Below are 20,840 nucleotides of genomic sequence, written 5' to 3' on the forward strand. Positions count from 1 at the left end.
CAGGAACAAAGTACTGACTTGAGACAAATTTCCATCCCTATGAATAAGGAAAATATGAATAAAAAAATTATTAGCTATTTGAATCTGCAGGATTTTCAGGATCATAATATTTATCTCACAAAAAGGTTTCTCCCATCTACCTTCCCTGGAATCAAATGAGTTCTCTCCAAAAGAATTTTAAAACAATCCACTTCAATCCACTCCACTCTAATGCTTTTATAAAGGCTTCTAACTTGCTCCTGCGTTCCTTACACAAGAGTCTAGAGTCTTATCAAGGCAATGTCACACAGAAATACATATGATACAGCCACTGGAAATGTGCATCGCATCATTGCTTAAAAATGCATATATACAGATTTTTCCACTTATTTCCAGCAGAACTGCAAAGGAAAGAGATTGCAATGTGTTAATTTGCTAACTTCTATTCTCTTTGATGCTGTTTTAATCATTTTTTGTCCCCTCTGGGTACTATTACAGTCATTTGAAATGAGGAAGGTGTGCTTAATTAACTGAGTGCAAAGACACTCCCTTATGATTAGTTATAGTCATCTGCTAAGGTTCAGTAAGTGGAAGACTCAGGCTTTTACTTCTGAATGGCAAAAGTAAAAATCAATTCAATTCAATTGAATCTGGTTTTTTACCTTTCATCAGCACACTTCCATGCTGGAGTAGGTCAGAGTGGCAATTGTTGCCTCACCAATTTTAAAAATCTTGATGTGTTCTCCCTAAAATATACATGCTTTCTTGCCCTATGTGAATCATGAAGATCATACAGACAATAAATTACAAGTGCACTTATGAAAGTGACATTCTTCTAGCATGAATTTTAACATGCTAATGATGTTTCTGCATTAACTGTTCACAATTGTGCACATTATCAAACCATTAGGTGACAAGACTGACATGAAGTCGAGTGAAATGCTGATGCCATATTTAATGTCTGATAACTAAAAAGTCTAATTTAAATAATCAATTTTCAATGCCACATGTAAAAGACGACCTTAATTTGGCATAACATTATTCTGTCTGCTGCACACCTGCTTGTTCACTGAATGAGGAATGAAAAACAGCACCTTCTCAACCACATTAAACAGCATCACTTCTTACTTAACATATCTGCTGAAATACACTTTTAATTCAACTTCACATCAGCAGCATGACCAATTTTAGTGAGTAGGAGAGAGATTTCAAAAGCATAACATTAGTTTCGATTTGCTTCCAGCAATAGATAAATTTAAAAGGACTACCCATAGCAGGTTTTCACTTCAAAGTCAAAGACTGTTTTCTTCAAACCTCAGTGAGACAGTGACACGAAAACTCATCCTAGCTGGATCTACTACCACAGTTTAATTGCCTACTTCCTGTACATCTACGTCCATGGCACTCAACCTCCTGGTTGGACACCTCGAGTTACACACAGGTGCTCGCACACCACAGCTTCCCCTGCATCACGTAACATGTCTTCGTCACACGGGGTTGCAGGACTGCCCATGTAATCTAACATATGCCTCCCCACAGAAGAGGGGGAACACAACCTCCTGTCCATGCCACAGATGTTGATACAATCACCCAATGGAAAGAAAACAGAAACATGCTAGGGAAGCCTACATTGTTAACACAACTGGCAACCTAAAACCTAAAGCATTTTTATCCTACTTTTCAGATATTATGCTTTTCTAACAAGCACGTGGGTTTGTACCTTACTATTAATAAATGTAGCTACTGCTTAGCAAGAGGCAGTGTGCAACGCTCTGCTACTGCCAAAGTTCAAGCAGCTTCACTTAAGTGCAGTAAGCCTCATATGAATAATACACAGGAGCTGCCTAATCCTCGCATGTTCTGAAAGCTTCCCTACCCTTTGTGCTTCAGACCATCCTAAAGCTGTAATCAGTTCAGTAATAAATATTAATGCTTACAGAAGACATCAGATGACAACTACCCTACGGCTTTGACTCAGATTATTAATTTTCACATTAGTCATTAAAGGCCAAAATTACTCATCTGAAAAAAACAGATTCAACATTAAAAACTGTAACCATTTGTTAAGGACAATGTTCACAGTGCAGCGAGGAATACATGAATACCATAAATTACTAAATTCCAGAGATTTCAGATAATATCATTTAACAACCAGTGTATTTCAACATTTTCAATCCAATGTTATGGACACCATCATTAAACCCTTGGTTTAATAAATACAGTATTTTTATCATATCTGGGTTTTTTAACTATATAGTTGCTATAAAGTTGACTGACCTCTTCTTGGACATTTAACACAGAAAAATGTTGCAGCATTCCATTACGTGTCACTAATTACTATCTAATACATTCCTTTTAAAAGATCTTTTTAAAGTTTTTAGGAAAACTAATTATATTTTTGCTGAAACATAAGAATATTTTTACAGACATTATTGGGCTGCCCTAGGAAACTTAGTACCCAAATCCCAACCCACATTTTGCCATATACCCTGACTCAGAATTGCAATGACAAAACACTTTTTAAAATATTATGGTGGGGGTAGGACTCAGTTACTTGAGGTTTTGCTTCAAAAATACTCATCCATTATGCCCAGAAGACTGCTGTATCCTGCTTCCTATGAGAAAGGAAGGCTTAAAATTGAGATGGGTAAGAGCTGAAGTCTTGAAGGCTCTTGGGAGAAGGCTGAATATTCTTGTTGCCTGCATGCAAAGCTCAACAAGAGGGTCTGACTACTTCTTCTTAGCACTTTTTGGCCCTAGGAAGTGAAAAGGTGCCCAGGGAGAAGAACATATCAGTGCAGCAATATCAGATAGAATAAGAACAAACTGGAAGTTCCTTCCCCCTCTGGTCACAGCAGACTACAGGAGGCTTCCAAGTTGCCTGAAGTAAAAGATTTTGGGAGCAATTAAGAGACAGGGACAGTTTTTGTCTGATTGACAACCAGTCTGTTGTCATTCAGACTGGTTTTCTTGGATTAAGAAACAGTGGGTGAGATGCAAGTGTCTTTTTATATTGCCAAATATGAGGTTTTTTCCTGTCAAATGCTCATGCAAATCAATATTACCTGTAACACTGCAAGTAGAAGAAAAAAGGAAGAGAGAAAAAATTCTGGATGCTTTTCTCAAAAGACTTCAGCTATCTCAAGGCAACATCACTAATTAAGAAGCAAATCAGCTTTCATTAATAGATTTATTTTTAAGGCAGGGATGCAAACAAGCAATGCAGGCATGACAGATGCAAGCATTTGCTCCACTTATTCTACCAGTAATAGGAGTTACAGTAAACAAACTCAACTATAAAATAAATGCATCAAGGCATAAAGATGAATTTATGTGCATCACTGGGAATGTAGTAAAGTGAAGTAAAAGACAAAGATGATATTTCAAATATTAGAAGAAGTTAAGAACAGTTACATTTTCACAGGACATGCTGAAATGCACAAATAAAAATACACTTTAATTATGAATTTACAAAACTAGAGCCATTTATGGACAACTGAAAACAAAGGCTCAGGAGAACCAAGAAGATAAGACAAAAGACTAGTGGAAATAGCACAGACAGAAAGGGACATAAATCAGAATGAAGATCATAACAAAAAAAAAAAAAAATCACTGGTAGGGTCAGCTAGTTGCTCTGACCCATTAGAGTTCCTGCTGTAGGAAGCAATCCAGATGTTCCAATTGAGCATGAACTATCTCTAAAGGCTGCAACATCTGTAGGAAAGACAGCCAGGAGTACAGATTTCAGTAGTCCATGCCAGGAGGAACAGCACAGGGAAAGTCAGGAGGAAATCTTGTACCTCAGTTTGCAATAGCACATTTTGCAGCTTGGCGAGCACCACATGGTACACATATAAATCAATTCCTATTTCCAGTCATGGACAGGGCTGCAGCAGTAGCTTCCAGCAGAAACATAATTATATGTGGGGCCATGTATTTAAGATTTATTGCCTGCCTTCAATTGTGGAAAAACTGAGAAAGACATCTTTTAAACCAGACAAAAGAAGATGAGGCCACGTGTACTACACATGGAATTATTAACTGATTACCCTTTTCCTCAACATCTCTAACTATAACACTGTACACAGCATATGAATACATAGTTACATGTAAATGCTAGACATGCAAGTTTGTTAGCTACCAAAGACATAAATAATTGTATATTTGGACCTAATGGAGTTTTTGGAATATATGGACTGAAACAACTGCTTTATGCCAATTTCTCTTCAAGCTGATGAAAATGTTCCAGGTACCTAACTGCGTTTATGCCATCAGAATGACTGATTTGACATTACCAGGGACAGGCATTTTTAAATCAACATCTTAGCATCACACACAAATTCCTTGAAGGGTCTAAAGCCTGATGTTATTTGTAAGACTTGCACCTCCACCCTCAAATTATAAAATCCTGAAATCATTATGTGTCAATAAAGACATACCAATAAAAATGCTAAACCTAATAATTGTTTTATTCACCTAAGCATACTGTCCCTGGACTTTATAACTGCCAGTCGAGACATTCTTCTTTATACTTTCACATACTTATAATATCCTGTTCAGTCTTTATTTAAAATAGTTAAGTGACAGCAAATAGCCTATTTAAAACCACAAAGAAAGGCAATGTCAAGCACAGTACCTGAGGGGACAACAATATGTGTGTCCATCAAAGTAATTTAGATTTTTATTCTATTTATGAATCTTCATTTAAAAGTAAGCCTGAGGGAACAAGCATTGTCTTTACCTTGCAAATACAGAGAAAATTCAGAAATATAATTAAGCTAAAGACATCCTATAGATGGCAAGATGTAATTTGCATCTGCCTTCCTATAAAATACTGTTTAACAGGAACTACTGTACATATTCTTTGGAAAAAGAAAGATGTGTGCTTATGTGGGTTTGTATTTGTAATAACTGACAACAAGCCAGAAAGTAAAATATCCATCAATAGGTAATACTTCCTTCAAGAACAAAATTAAAAGGCAGGGGGTCTTTTGTCATGCTGGGAGAGCATCAATGGCTTAATCCCACAAGTTAGCCCCAGAGAGCCGAGACTAATTTATTGCTACTGCAATATAATTGCTCAACTGGAAGCTTTTAAAATGGATTTAGGGATCACACAACCACTGATTCTGAACAAACAGTGTCCAAAAGTCTGAATAAAAGTGAAATTACTGAAGGACCTCTAGAAAGAAGGGGCTGGCAGGGAGAGAAGGCTAATTAATATAGCTCGGCTTGATCCTTAGAAATCAGCTGTGGATCCAGAGAGACAACTTTGTCCAGAAGCTAAAACCAAAACAAGGTGGTAAAGTCTCAGATCCCCAACTGCATAAGTCAACAAACTGAGTACAGCACAACAAAGCGTTAAAGTGAAATGGTTATGAAATATCCATTTTACTTCCTCTGAAACAAAAGAGCAGCACACTTTTAGTTTGGCATGCTGGTGAAGGTCTGGGAATTTTTAGTATATGTGACTGGGTTTCTGTCCTCCCAGCTGAAGAAATCACTTTCTTGGGCTATTTTTAATTCAGCCTTGAGAGCAGGTATTGCACTGAAATTCCCAAGCAGGCTGATTCATTCATTAAAATGGCAGGACCTCAAATCATCATGCCTGGTTTTAGTAATTACTGCATGATTAGGATTAGCCTTTTTTGCTGGCCTGGCAAGAGAGTCTTCTAAATATATATAACTGATTTTCATCAATATTATTTAAAAGAAAAAAAAAGTTAATTGTTCAAATGGGATTGCTCATGTTTCGTCTACTGATTGAAGTTTCATCTGCTCCAACTTCCAAATTTTTTTTTCTTTTCTCCCCTCCCGCCACCCCCCCCTTTTATTAATAATCCATTGGGAATTTAAAAAACTTGAACCAGCAGTACATCAGGATTCTACACTTAGCTACTCAATAAATATTTCTAATGTGTCTATAAGCTTCAAAGGTGTTTCTGAGCACTGTTAGATGGTACAGATAGCCACATCCTGGAATAAAGTTCCCAGTATGACAAGAGAAGACTTAACCACTTCCAAAGTAGAACAACAATGGGACTGATGTCCAAGTGCAAGACAATTGTAACAAATATCATCTGAGTGATCTATATACACACAACACATTCTGCATGTCTGGTTGGCTTCCATTTCATGCTAAAATCATTTGGCTGACATCCCAAATAGTAGCTGGATCAAGTCTCTACTCATCTATCCATTAAATCCTGCTAATAAACTCTCTCTTTCCTGTGTGATGATTCTTAATATCTATCTTAGAAGGAAAAAAAATCCAAAGTGAGATCAGCTATGAAAATGCTGATCTCATCCAAGAAAGTGTGCAAAAAGATTAAGGAAGATTTTATATGGTCATATAAAAAACATTATATTCAGCTAATACAATTAATTACAGTTCCCTCAAACTTGATGAACTCACATTAACTTACCTAACTGAAGATCTAGTACTGACAGCCTAAAGCATGTTTACCCTGGGGTTTTAGGGCAGTATTGTCTTAAGAGCAAATGTTTAAATGGAGAGGTGGAGAGGAGAGATTACCAACACTGTTAACAGCATTCACAGCGTTCAAATATTTTGGCTCTGAGTTAATTATACAAACCTCAGAAATTCTATTGCAGGAATGCCCAAATACTTGAATTTGTAATTATTTTCAAAGAAAACAAATATTAAAAAATACAGTTCATATGCCAGGCATTTTCCCTTTAGCTAGCAATCGGTTTCTATGAAACAACTGACATGACATTTTTTGCAAAGTTACTGCTATTGCATTTGCCTTGAGTGTGTGCTCTTTTTGACTCTTACCTTCACATTCTCTGGATGAAGCCCTCCAGGGTGTTTGTCCATGTACTGACATAAATCAGTGTGCTAAAAGAAAGTCAGATGGAGAAAACTATATTAATATCCATATGACTGCAGCAATAAATACCCCTCTACTTAGGAGTGGACATAATAAATGGAAAATAAGATTTTTTTTTTTCAGCCACACATGTGCAAGCACACATTTGTACCTTTACACATTTAACAGTCTTGATAACTGATATGAATATTCAACAAATGCAAATTATTTTTTTCTAACACCCTGCATTTGGTAGATTAATTACCTGAATTTTCATACCATTCTAAGACTTGTAAGGACAGTATCACCATCAACACCACAAAGATAATATTTAGACAGAAGAGGAAGAACATAAAGGGAGAATCTCACATTCAACTCCCATTGTTCACATTATAACACTGCCCTTTAAATATAATTTTATAGTGATTCTAGATTAAGATGGGTTAAAGGTTTAGAAAATAAAGCTGAATGGCATTGCATATCAGAGTACTGAATGGTACTTTCCAGCTCAAAAAGAAGCACATATTATGGACATGTAAAGTCATTGAATACAGATACTTTAGAAAAGAACATCATGGAAAATTCAAACCTAAGTTTTCACTTCATAGTTACCTATATTTCCTGCAAACATAAAACCTCTGCAATGCATAGATTAATGCTATTTTTAATGAATAAATATTTATAGCTTTTACTATGGAAACACTTTTCTCTGAATTCTTCTCTTACATTTCCACACTTCAGCAGCATGGTTTCAGACAAATGGCATGTTGCTTCTCTAACGTGCTTGCACAACTCAGCTTCTGGAATTATGTTCAGAATAAAAAAAGCAAAAATATGCCCTTGATTAACCAGCAAATACTCAGAGACAGACTCTGCCTTCCACATCTGGTTTCTGAACACATCTGGTAAAAATCACCCAACATTCCTTGGAAAGCTATTTGGCAATACCTGCCTCACATACACACGAGCCCATATAAATACAGGCAGTTTTCAAAGTGAGAGTTTTGGACAAAAGTTGCCTTCCACACAGCAGAATGGTGTCTCTGTGCAACATTTGCCAAACCAGAAGGCATTATTTAGCTTTCTTTTGCAGAGTTATGCAGATACATAGCAGAGTTCACACCCAAGACACAAAATTTGTTCTAGCCACAACTATTTTACGTAATTGCTTCTGAAATCACAAACTACAAAAACACATCGTGTATGTGGAACTAACATTGCAAAGACATTAAGATGCACAGGATGATTAGGCTCTGCACTAGCACAACTATTTTCACGAATTCTTACATGGCTTCAAGAGAGCAAGAGCCCTGACCGCAGGAAATTGCTTGAATCCCAAAACGAACAGCATATGTATCACAAGGGCAGAGGGCATGCTCAAACAGGCAAACCACACTAAATACAACAAAACAGAGATTATTCCAAAATGCAAGATACAGACCACAATTCTTCAATTTATAGTTTACAAATTAGTGAATGCATTTACAAAGAAACTTTTCAGATTAATTAGAAGTATTCTACTAGTGAAATGTTAGTGTCAAAGAACTGCATTTTCCATAAAGATTCTTAAGATTAAAGTTTAAATTTAAAGTTTAAATTCCTCATTTCTGTAAAATATTTAGCCTTAAGGTACAAATTCCTCTTCCATTCTCCCATTCTCCTCTTCCATTCTCTCCTTCATTCATAGTATTTGGCACTATTTTGTCTTCTGTGTTTTAACTGACTGTAGTGGTAATGAAGCTTTCTGGGACTGCATCAATAAACCATGACACAAATGGACTAGTCACCCTTCAGTACACATCACCACATTACACATTTTCGTCTTGCTTACTGTATGAACACCAAGAAAACATACTTAAACAAAGTTATCTGACCTTGTCATTTGTTTTTATAAACTAACAGGTTCTGAGTAATAATCTCAGCATAAGAATCTGCCTTAATATCAGCTGAAACCAGTGTCAAGTAAGAAATTTTGGGAATCCACTCATTTTAATGGGTCAACTGTTATTCAAGAGACATGCCAGTCTTTGACTAGTGCTAGCTCCTGCTGTGCTCAAGACATGTTCAAAGAAAAGCCTGAAATTTCACTTTAGGAAGCCCATTAGGGTGGCCAGGGAAGCACTGTCCCATCCTCAGACACAGCCACCATGGTCCCTGAGCACGGCCTGCTCCCTCGCACGGGCTGGCTCAAGGAATTATCATTTGCCCCCAGTTCAATCTTTCAGCCTTTGTGAACAACAGATAAGCTGGTAGGTGGGAGGTTTATTGCCTCCTTCACCTTCTATTGATTTCTACGATTTGGAAGCAGTCAGCTGACAGAAACCAGATCAGAGGAAGACAAACCCAGTGGCCCTTCTGAAGGTCCCCTTCCTGAAGCCCCAGCATGCCAGCCACACTAACTGCATATTTTTATTCATCAAAAGCTTTTCATCTTATTCAGAGCCACAACTCTAGGAATAGCAATAAGCCATATTTTTTATTTCCAGTATACTTGTAACAAATGGTGAGGATAACCCCATTTTCTTATGTTTATATTTCAGTTACTATTTGGATGCATTCTCTCCATACAGAAACATGAACAATGATCGTGTTTTTGTTATCCATTATTAACTTATTCTTCCTACCCCAAGGATGAAGACAACTGAGAGCCTGATATAACCTTCTGCCATCAGTTTAACCATCAAAAACTACAAAAACTGATTGAACATGTCTACCTAAAAGTCAGTTTAAGCAGCAATTTCCTCAGAATTCTGGAAGCCAATTGTGCTGCAGTCTTTTGTTATTTACTTTTTTTTCCCTACACACACTCTACAGACACAGAGGAATCTGTAGCAAACCTTCATTCAGATGGGGAAGAGAAATTGAATGTATTTTCTGTTCAAATCTTTCTACAATTTACTTTCACAAAACTAAGAGACTTTCTCATAGAAGTAACTAAACATTATGGTAAGAACTGTGTGGAAGCAACTTATAATGTTAGAATATATTGTTCCCCACTTTAAAAAAAAAGAAGGTGGCAGTAAAGCAAAGGCAGCATCAGCTGCTCCCCTTTTCCAAGTTAGGGACTGAATGCACATTGAATTAAACATTAGTACAGCTAGGAAAACTGACAGTGCTGCAGAGACAGCTCTTTCTAAAGCTGTTTTCCCATTTGGCAGCCAAAGTGCCTGCTCCAGTGCTTGTGTGCACAACTGACATTGAAGAAGACAACACGAATACAGGTTTCAGGAAAGCATTAGAAAAGAAAAGAGAGCAAGCTGGATGAAAGCAGTTTTTTAATGGTATTCCATGAAATTTGTACTATATAGATGGAGTCTTTTTCTTCATGCCGTATTTGAAGGTGGAAAACAACGTGCTTTCCCAAGTGGAAGAGTGGCTGCCAATACAGTCTGCTACAGTCTGACACTAGAGTCTTTGCTGCAGTTACCACCCCGATCTAATAAAATAGATACCCTAAAGGAAAATTCAAGGTACAATTACATATTGGCAATAACATAAAACTATACTGAAACAATGAGAAGAAACAGACCAATCAATACACCTTTTACAGTCCATTCTGCACTGTCTCAGAGGGTCAGGCCACCTCACAGGGAAGCAGCACACTGGGAATGGAGTACAGAGATTTCCAAGTAATTGAACACATTCTGAACCCAAGTGGACCTGGCTAGACCAATTCTGCTTCAAGCTAGTTTTTAACTGCTCTATCAGCCATACTGTCAACCCCCAACACACACAAATCACCAAAGTAATACCATGCTGACAGAACATTCAATAATTTAGTTTAAGTTCAAAATCCCATAAATTCCCACTCTTTACACTCCACCACCTTACCCACACCTATATGTACAATATCTTGAATAATATTCAATTAGTACTCCTCTGCTCAAAACAGCTACCCAAAAAACAATAAAACAATAAGCATAGATAAATCAAGTTTCTATAGAGAAGAACTCAAAAGCTAGGAAAGTCCAGAATTAATGGTATCCTAGCTTTCATTTGGTTCTCCATTAAATGTAGATTATGATAACTTCTAAAAGGTTATACTATTTTCCTTCCCAGGATTAGACATACTCACTGAACAGAATGGGAGATACTTGATTGAAAAACAGCTGTGCTGTTTTACAGCTAGGGCATTTTCTTCTATTCTCAAACAGCTTGCAGTCTGGCTTTTTTACTACTTTGTAGACAGAAATAATCTCACAGGTTTTCCTACCCTGCTTATAGCTATGCTATTGACATGCTTTACAAACATAGAATAATTTCATAGCAATGCAGGAGACATAAGGCATTATTTCCTTTTATCAGATGGGGACTTCAAGCAAAGATAAAAAAAAATCCGAAGAATCACTGATCTGGGCGATTCTGTTCAAAGAACTTTGGTTTTGACTTTTCAGAGTATTTGGCACTATTTTGTTTTGACTGACTGTGGTAATGAAAGATATTCTGGTCTTCAGGTGCATCCTTCACCCCCCACACACCCCCTTAGTTATTGCTGTCTCTGATGGGCAATGTGGTTTGTCCTAAGCTAAGAACACCTGGTGGACATTGCAGAGGGAACTATCCGGATGTTCTCATTCCAGACATGGGGAAGCTGACATGTTGCTATTGACTTTGATGCACACTGGCCTGAAAAAGAATATAAAATGCATTGGTAATATTTAAATACATATTAACAATAAATCTAGATATAATCATCCACCTAATCATTGTGTCCTTCTCATGCCTGGCTGAGAGCCTTGTCTCTACTACTCTGCAACACTGGCTTCAGTTACAGCTGTAAATGTGTAATGCTTTTGCAAAGGAGACTAAGAATCTCAAACTGAATAGCAGAAATCTGTAATGACAGCAATTTCATCTGGTGATGACAATTCCCAATACAGCAGGGGTGGGACCCAGTTCTCTACAGCAGTATTACCTAACTTGTCTTGAAATGATACTTTGCATGAGGCAAGACATAAGACATCCTGGTTCCCACATTCACAAAAAGTGAGAGAAATTCAATAACTACATGCCTTCACCACCTAATCCTCTGCAGAGCTGCACAACAGGCACTTCCACAAGGGTGAAAAAAGGAGCTTGCCCAGGCCATCTTTATCTTGGTGTCCTCCAATTATAAGAGCTTCACTTTCCCACTTCAGTATCAAAACAATGTTTTCTGCAAAACCTGTTATGCTTTAAGTGACCAACTCGATCTCTCCTCCCCCTACTGGCTTCCCCAGAAACAATTTAACTTCGTCAGAAAGGAATAGCTACAATATTTGAAGTGAGAGACTAAAGTCTTTGACAAGAGAGGAGGAATCTTCAAAGACATAGCTCTTAAGTACAATTTATGATTTTTCTAAAGATTATCACTTGACCAAATTTGGGGCAATTTTCAAAAGAATAAATAATGGTCCAATGCTGCCCACAGCACAAATCCCCTAAATTCCAAATCCACACTGTACAGCTTGAATATTTAAAATGAGGGTCCTCCAGATACAGGTTCAAGATATCTCGGCCATTTTTGCTGAAAGAAAAAGTAAATATAGGTAATCTGAGACAGGCTTTGGCATTTTTGCTTTAAAATAATTATTTTCATGTATTTCATGTATTCTACTACTGTGTGCCAGAAGTTCACTACTCCAGGGCTGCACCTTGACTTCAGGGTTTTGGCACACACAGCTACACCTCCTTGAGAAGACACTGTCCAGCCTTTTTGTTATCTTCTCTAAGCACATTAAAACACAAACCCTTTCCTCAGTGCACATCTCAAGTAACAAGTCCTCCATTAAGAGACCCATGACCCTTCCAGGTATAGATGGAACAATTTCTAGATACAGAAGAGACTGCACAGGGCCTCCTAGGAAAGGGGATAGAAAACCCATGCTCAGCAATGCTGGTTCACCTAGTCTTGTTTCCAAACTAAGTACAGAAGCACATCAGCCAATGTTCATTTTTGACCCAAACTTAAATTACTTGCAAGTATTTTCCTCCCTGTGATAGAGAGAAGTATCACAACTCCTACAGGTACCTGAACATGAGAGAGAGATTAAGTTACTTTCCCATCATAACTGCTCATAGTCTAAACAAAAATCAACAAAGTCATACAAGAATTAAAAAAAAAAAGAAAATGCACATTTGCTCAATTCTCTCTGTAATATTTTTCACTCGTTTTCTCCCCATACCATCAACTACCCTGACAACTCTACAAAAAGTATGATTTACTTATGAAATATTGTCTTCTAGACTCACATGAAGAAATTAATTGGAGTTTTGATTTAGACTTGGGGCAGTGTATAATTGTATGAAGGTCATTTTTCTTCAGCAAGACTCTGGTTTATAAGTAGACACATGAGGGTTTATGTTTGTGAGCATACTGGGTATAAGCATCTGCTGAAGGGAAAAGAATTCTGGCTGATATTTATATAGCTGAAGCAAGGTTTATATACATTACATCCTAGGTCTGGAAAAGAGAGAGTATGCAAACAAAGAGGGGAAAAAAGACAAATGATGATTCTTCCCTTCTCCTCTTGAAGTAATTCTAATTATGAATAGATGAGTAAACCACAAACTAGAAATGTACTCAGATATGCTTCACTTTGACATCAATAGTTTTGCTCAGCTGTCTTGCTCAGAAATCACTCTGCTACCAAACACAAACATGTTCAGAGAAAGGGTGGGACGTTTCCTTTCAAAGGCATGGCTAGTGACATGAAATGATCTCTACTTTGCCCACCCTTCTCCATAATAATAATGTGAATGTCATTCTCTTCTAATTAAATTAGTTGCTTCTACTTCTCATGCAATACATTCTCTTTCCCTCCTCTTCCTCAGTCATGATAAATCTCCATGTGACTAAGGCATCCCATAATTCTGCCTAATTGGTTTCAGCTGTCATTTTTGAAGCTGAAATGCACGGAGAGCCTGGGGCTTGTGAATGGAACAGGAAGCACTTCCAACTTCATCCCATCATGTAAAACCAGCAGTGTGTAAGAACCCTCCCATTAAAACAAAAACGAGAGGATTTGGCTGCCGGCGATGCCATCATGCAGCAGACAGATTGTGCTGCTCCGCTGAGGCAGCGAGGCTGTTGTGAGCCATTCCTCTCTGTTCAAAGGAGAGCACACATTATTTATGCCCTAGCAGCTTTCCCGACTAAAATACTTCCCCTTTTGTCACCAACAAATTCTTAAACCGATAATATAATTTACCAATAAAAGACTGGGCACCAGGAATATTTAAAGTGACAGGAGAACAAAAAAAAAGCTAATTCCTTTTAAATGGCATGTATCCTCCAACCTAAACACTCTGCAGATTACTGTGCCACAGTTTAAACTTATTTCATGTCACTGATACCTTCAAAAGTGTTTTTCTTCAAAAGCCTTTTATTTTCATGTATTTCAGTGGCTTTCTATAATTCAATCTTTTCCCTCTATGAGATGACACAGTGTTACCCATGCTAACAAAAAATATCCTACAAAGTATCTCTGGGTGATAACTAAGCAACTTCCAGCAAAACAGCAGCAAGCAGCAGCACCAGCTGGGCTGAGCAGCAGGGGAAAGATCTATATTAGGGATTCAAGGAAGAAAAAACTGCCCCACAAGACACTCATAATGAAAACGATTCTGCTAACAGATGTTTTTAGTGCCTTGGATTTCTTTCGCACTGTCAACAAAGATAAGCATACTTCAAAATACATGAACAATACTATATAGAAAAGGAGACTAGGTGGTGGGGGAGTACATAATACAGACAGAAACATATCTGAAAATCCCAGAGAGAAAAAGGGATACACAGTTGTCTGATTTTTGGCTGTTGCTAGAAAAGGTAAATTTATTTATGGATACAAAGCCCCTGTTCATTTCACAGAGAATAATCTGGTTCCTTACAGACAAGTGAAACACACACTACTAAGGAAAGAATTGCTGAATGAACTAAAAGATCTTCAACAAAATGCAGTTTTCTAAAGATGCCAGTGTATCCTTCTCCTTATTCTCTGTCCACCTTAATAATTCTATCAGCTTTGTGCTCTTAGTAAATCAGGTTAAGGAGATGAAACCCACTTAATTTAGTGAGATTATATGAACAAAAGAATGACATTGCAAAAATAAGTAGGTATTCCTGTTTAGTGTGGTCAAAACATAGCATCAAATTATCAGCTTGTACCAACTGTGATGGACTTAGAGACCTCAAAATCAAGAGAGTTGGGACAATTTCTGCAAGCTGTAACACGTGCCCACAAGGATGGGCATATGCACTTTTTCTCTAGTTTGTGATGTCACTGATCTTCCACAACATATACACATATAACAAACAAACAAAACAAAACAAAACAAAACAAAAAAAAAATTGAAGATACAAGAAAGTTTCTTGTTAGAGCATGGAAGATACCCATAGGCTCATTGTGCGAGTACTTGCTCCAGGACCTTGTAAGCAGAACATGAACACGGGAGGGAGGCTGAAAACCCACATACAGCCACACTAGTCAAGCATCCACATTAATACTGGCATGGCACTCACCATGGGTAATTCAGTTGTATCCACACAAGCTCAGCTGGCACAAGAGCCCTTCTATGGTGGTGTGTGCTGGGCAACAAAACACCATCTTAAGGGCCGGAAAGAACCAGTGCAAAGCCTTCCTTTAAAAACTTCCACATCCTACATAGACCTCTCTTCACACTGGTTGAGTGATTTTTCCTGTCACGTATCCTAATCCTAACTGTCCATGCATGATTGTAAGATTAATAAAAATTTTATAGGGAAAAACTCCGTACAGACTGCAAGGCACACAAAAGAAAATTGATGCTTCCATGGATTAGATCCTCCTTATTCAAAGTAATAAAACAGAAACAATTAATAGGTTTTTTTAACTTTCAAGAGCTGGCTCTGTTTATTACTCAAGCTTGGTTTTTGGTTCCTCCTATTTGCTATTTCTTAATTATCTTTTACATCATAAAACTATAAGCATAAAAAATATCTGCAGTTATTGATTTATTCATTCTGACTTCAGGATTTTTACTACTTTTATTTTGCCCAAACTGCTCACCTAAGTTTCTGTTTTTCAAGGTTGCATAGATGTATTTTTTATCAATATGACTAAATTAGCACAAAGCTACATATTTTATTCAGGAAGGAAAAATCTATTTTTAAGATTTAGAATTGTGGTAACCATCACTCTGCAAACAGTTAGTTCTTGACTGGTGGTTTGTTTGTTTGGTTTTTCAATCTGCACTAAATAAATCAGAGCTTCACATTTTAAGAGGAATTAATAGTTACAACCTATATTATTAAAGAGAGCCTGAGGAAAAAAAGTTTAATTAGACTGGAAAGTCTCTAGTGCAAGTTGAGATACCGTCAGGTGTCACCTCAGAGGGAACTAGGCAATGCCAGTTTATGACAGAAATAAAAAGATAAGGAATATGTGGGGTGCCACCAGAACTACTGATGATAGATTAGATTAGATACTGTGTGTAAATCTATAACATAGAAATAATTAATTACTAAAAAAACCTAACCAAAAAAAACCAACACACACTAACAAACAAAAAGCACACAACTAGAAGAATTTACATGTTAAAACTTTGTTTAAAGTAGTAAAATAAACTGATATATTTTTTCTTCAGTTCCTGATACAGGAAAGCAACAGCATATTAATTTCACTGAAAGAGTAAAAGTATTCATATTTTGCTGATGAAAGTTACAATGCAGAAAGATACATATAGAAAGGACTTAAAAAAAATCTTACCTCTATCTACTATCAATGACAGAATTCTGTTGATTATTTGCCTAAATTGTTCTCTAAAAACTCACAATATTAGACAAACCTGCAACTTGTAGTAGCTTCTGAAGGGCTTTATTATTGTTAGCATTAAAGGGGCATTCCTTGAGTTTAATCTTTCTCTTCTTTATTGTAATTTCAGATTTTCTTTTTCATCCTCTTAACCATTCACATAGAAATAGGTCACTGACTTTCTCGATGATATATTTAAAGGTTGTAAATGTCTCATCCTTTTTTTATCCCCACCTCTTAAGAGCCCTACTTACTTTGACTTTTCCTTAGAAGGCTTTATTCTCAATGTTTACTCACCCTTGTCTTTTTCCCCCTCAGGTCTCCAGCTGATTCATGTCTTTCTTGTGTGTACAAATTTACCTTTTAGGATGGTGGCCTGACCTGTATCAAGTAGAGTGTCATCACTGGCATGTCTCCTATGCACATGTATCTTACTACATATATGTGTTTTTGATGGACTGCAATGACATTTGCATTTTTATCTATAATTTAGGATCTAAAAGATCCAAAATGACAGATAAGAGATTACAGATTACTAATTGGGATCTGCCAGAAAGCAGAATATCTCATGGGATTTCCAGTATTCCATCTGTCAGCTCAACTCTGGATGTTTCTTATGCTTTGATTTTGTTGCGTGTATTGTTTTGGTGGGTTTGTTTTTTAATACTTACATTGAATGCAAGTGTTAATATTTAATAAAAATACGAATAAATAGTAGATGCTAATTATTAAATGGTGCACAGCAAACCACAAATCTAAACAATATTTACTAACTGTTAGTAAATTGTACAAAAATTGGTCATTCAGATACACACAGCCTTCCAGCCTGTTGGATTGTAAATCTTGATTAATTTTATTATTACATCTATTCATCAGCATGTGCCCTCCATATGAAGTCTACACAACATGTTGAAATGTAGGATCACAGAAACACAGAACATGCTGAGTTGGAAAAACACACAAGGACCACCAAGTCCAGTTCCTGGCCCTGCATACCACCATCCTGAAGAGTTACACCATGTGCTCAAGAACATTGCATAAGTAACATCGGCTCTTGCTAGACACGTGTAAACTTCTTAGCCTAGCAGGAGTATTTTTATTTAAATTTAAATAAATTTTTCATTCCTTCTTTCCTACCAATTCCCATGTCTGGCAGAATCTTTAGCTCTCAGCAAAGTACAAAACGCTTTCCTTCTGAAATCCCACCTCAATCCCTCCCTCCTGAAGCCTATTTTGTTTGCATTTCCAGCCTATACTTGGACATCAGCAGCACCTCTCTCTCATCTGCTCAATTAAAACTTGAAAAACAAGGCTTTCCCAAGAGCACTATTCCCTTACTGCCTCTTCTCAATAGTACAGGATTTCCTTTCTCTCTGTTTACTCTCAACCTTGATCTGTCATCTTTTTGGCTGCAATTTAAGCAATGCAACTTAAGGGCGTGAGGCAGGGTTAAACTACAGGGGAACAGCTCTTTCTCTGGTCAAGGTAAACAGAAACTACTAAATTCAACTGCTCCCACGCTGGGAGCCCTGAGTGGCTGCTCCTTGCCAGGGAGGGCAAGCATGTTCACAGCAAGCAAGGGTGACTACAAGCACCTGGCTCTTTGCAGAGCTTCACTAGCTTTCAGTTCTTGCTTACCACAGCTGGACAGGCACCTTGATTTCAAACGGGAAGAAAATCACCCATCATTTCACTTTCACACCAAAATAATGTAATTCAGGCTCCAAGTAAGTTTCACTTTAAGTCAAGGATTAGAAGACTCCTCCTTCCTTCTTGTGCCCAGTTTCTCCCTAGGTATTACACATCACTGAAGTATCCTAGTGATAACAGCTCAAAGGCTGCTCTGGGACACTACTAATTTTCCCTGCTCTCTCACTAAAAAAAATGTAGTTTTTTTGGTTTATTTTCACAAACAATCAATGCCATCATACCTTTATTTTCAACACTCGCTCCCTAATAAAATAAATAAAAATGGAAAAACAATAATAGTGTTCAATCCAAATTAACAAAAGTTACAAGAAATTGAAAATTTTCAATGGAAAAATTTTTGAACTTTGCAGGCGATTAATGTTGCCCATTTTTCTACATTATACTTTTTTAAGTATTATGTAAGACAAATTTGTCCCAAGATAAATTCAAAATATCAGCTGTGTAATTCTTAATTCTGATAAAGAATATATATGTCTATTTCCAATAAGCTTTAAAATTAAAAACTCACACCTATTTTTTTTCTTATGGGAAATGGGAGGGAAATGTAACTAATGAACTTTATTAAGTAAACTCATTGTATAACAACCTATTTTAGCTGCTGTAATGAAGCAATGAAAATTAAATGTTCTTCTTTAATGGAAAGTAATTTTTAGAAGCAAAAACATACACAAATATTAAAATAGGCAAGGCAATTGAAAATGCTTGGGTTTAAATTACATTATTAGATTACTCCAGAGCTTTTTCACTATTGAGACAGACATAATATTGTTCATTACTCATCCTTCCAATTATAAGTATCTGTTCTTGTTGCAAACCTAGTTCATAAATATTGAAAGCATGATGTAAAGTATTGCTATACTAGCTCACTTTTACATGCCAGGAATAGGACGAGCTGCTGGTTCATTTATGGATAATAATATACTTACATAATTATGCATAATACTAAAAACCTCATTATCATTCTACATAGCAAATACGTTTTGCTTAGGATTGCCTTTCAGCAATTATATGTTTCTAAATTCAGTCATCTTCCTTCTAAATAAGCAAGTGAAGCAGCAAACGGTAGCAGCTAATGATCATTTTAGAGCAAACAGATGTGAACCCATCTTCAGAGATCTCACCTATAAAATCCACCACCTCCTTGGGCAAAGCTGGCCATACCAGCGACACTGGCACTAAAGCCACCATCCCCATGAGATCACCTAAACCAACACCAACCAGAGCCTGGTGAGGAAGGGAACCAAACCTTTGTGAACAGTCGCACGCCTCCACTGAACTGTAAAGCTGAACTGACCTTTTACTTTGGGAAGTCACCACAGTCTCAGACAGCAGATGTAAAGTGTGTCAAAATCTCATTTTCAGGTCTTGCTTAGCACACTCCAGTCAACTATACATAAATAATTTTCTTTACCATTTATACATGAAAGACTATCTGCCATTCACGTTTTGTAGAGGAAATTCCAAGCAGTTCATTCTCAAAACTCCCCAGGTAATAATGCCTCTCAGCCATCCAGTGATGAAACGGAGTTCTAAGCATGCTTTGCAATATGCTGATGCAAGAGTTAACATGTGCCTTAGTAACAAGGTACTTTATTCTAAACTATTTTTGACTAAGTTCTTTCATTCAAAAGGAGTAAGCTCTTTCTCTTCTTCCACATAAATGTACAGCTCCACATTCAGCACCAAAATGTTTATATGGAGAATAAATTTCTCCCCATCTTCAACTGTCAGACAGAATTTTTAAAGATTGACTTTTCCTGGCCTTGCAGAACACCAAGGCTAAAGTTAAAAAACTGTCATGCCTTCATCTGACAGACATACATATTTAAAAGAAAACTAATTTGTGGGACCCAGAGAACTTAATGTCTGCCATGTTCCCTTTCAGAAGCTATTCTGCTTTCAGCATTTAACTTACTACCATAATGCATTTTGCAGTTTAAGGTGCTACATGGAATTAAATTTCATTCTACTCTTTCAGGGTCAATGCTGAAATCAAACACCTCTGATAATCTCAGACATTTCACCAGTATTATTTTCCTTAAGGAATCACCATCAACCTAGCAACCCAAAGTTTCCATTTTCTGAGAATTCTCGGATCACTAACTGTTCATTCCTAATTTAGTCAAGATAACTCACCCAGATGACTTTTATTATGTTTGAAAAGGTCAATGGTGATCAATGGCAACGCTGTATCAGTTCCATGATATCCCTTTATGAAATAAATCAAATTCAATCCCTATTAGGTTAGGATTCAGTCACTCAAAAACGTACACCACCGTGTAATTTTAATCAGATGAATATTTTTACTTCTTTCAGTGCAAATTACCCATATGATTGAGCTAAACCACGTACAGGTGTTAAAATAACAACAAACCAGACATTACAGATACAGAGCTCAGTAACACCAATTACACAACTAGATTGCATAGTCAGCCAGCCAAAATTTGTACATTTAAATGGGCAATTGTAATTTTTGCCTCTGCACATTCACACACCATGCACTGAATGGAAGCTTTATAACCAAAGGAACAAATGAGATCCATGCAAT

At 36.9% G+C, this 20,840-nt stretch overlaps 1 protein-coding gene across 6 annotated transcripts in view; it reads right to left on the minus strand.

Annotated features, from left to right (window-relative positions):
* The window catches only part of CDK14 (cyclin dependent kinase 14), a 384,029-nt gene that overhangs the window by 229,683 nt on the left and 133,506 nt on the right, over positions 1–20,840 (minus strand). For all 6 annotated transcript variants that reach the window (XR_011005641.1, XM_068211387.1, XM_068211377.1 and 3 more), the window contains one exon: positions 6,779–6,841. Coding sequence is in view for 5 of the 6 variants with exons in the window: in XM_068211387.1 (XP_068067488.1) it covers positions 6,779–6,841 (63 nt within the window). In the remaining variant the exon portion in view is untranslated. The remainder of the gene's footprint in view (positions 1–6,778; positions 6,842–20,840) is intronic.

This window comes from Anomalospiza imberbis, chromosome 1, assembly GCF_031753505.1.
Source record: "Anomalospiza imberbis isolate Cuckoo-Finch-1a 21T00152 chromosome 1, ASM3175350v1, whole genome shotgun sequence".
Classification (NCBI taxonomy): Eukaryota; Metazoa; Chordata; class Aves; order Passeriformes; family Viduidae; genus Anomalospiza; species Anomalospiza imberbis.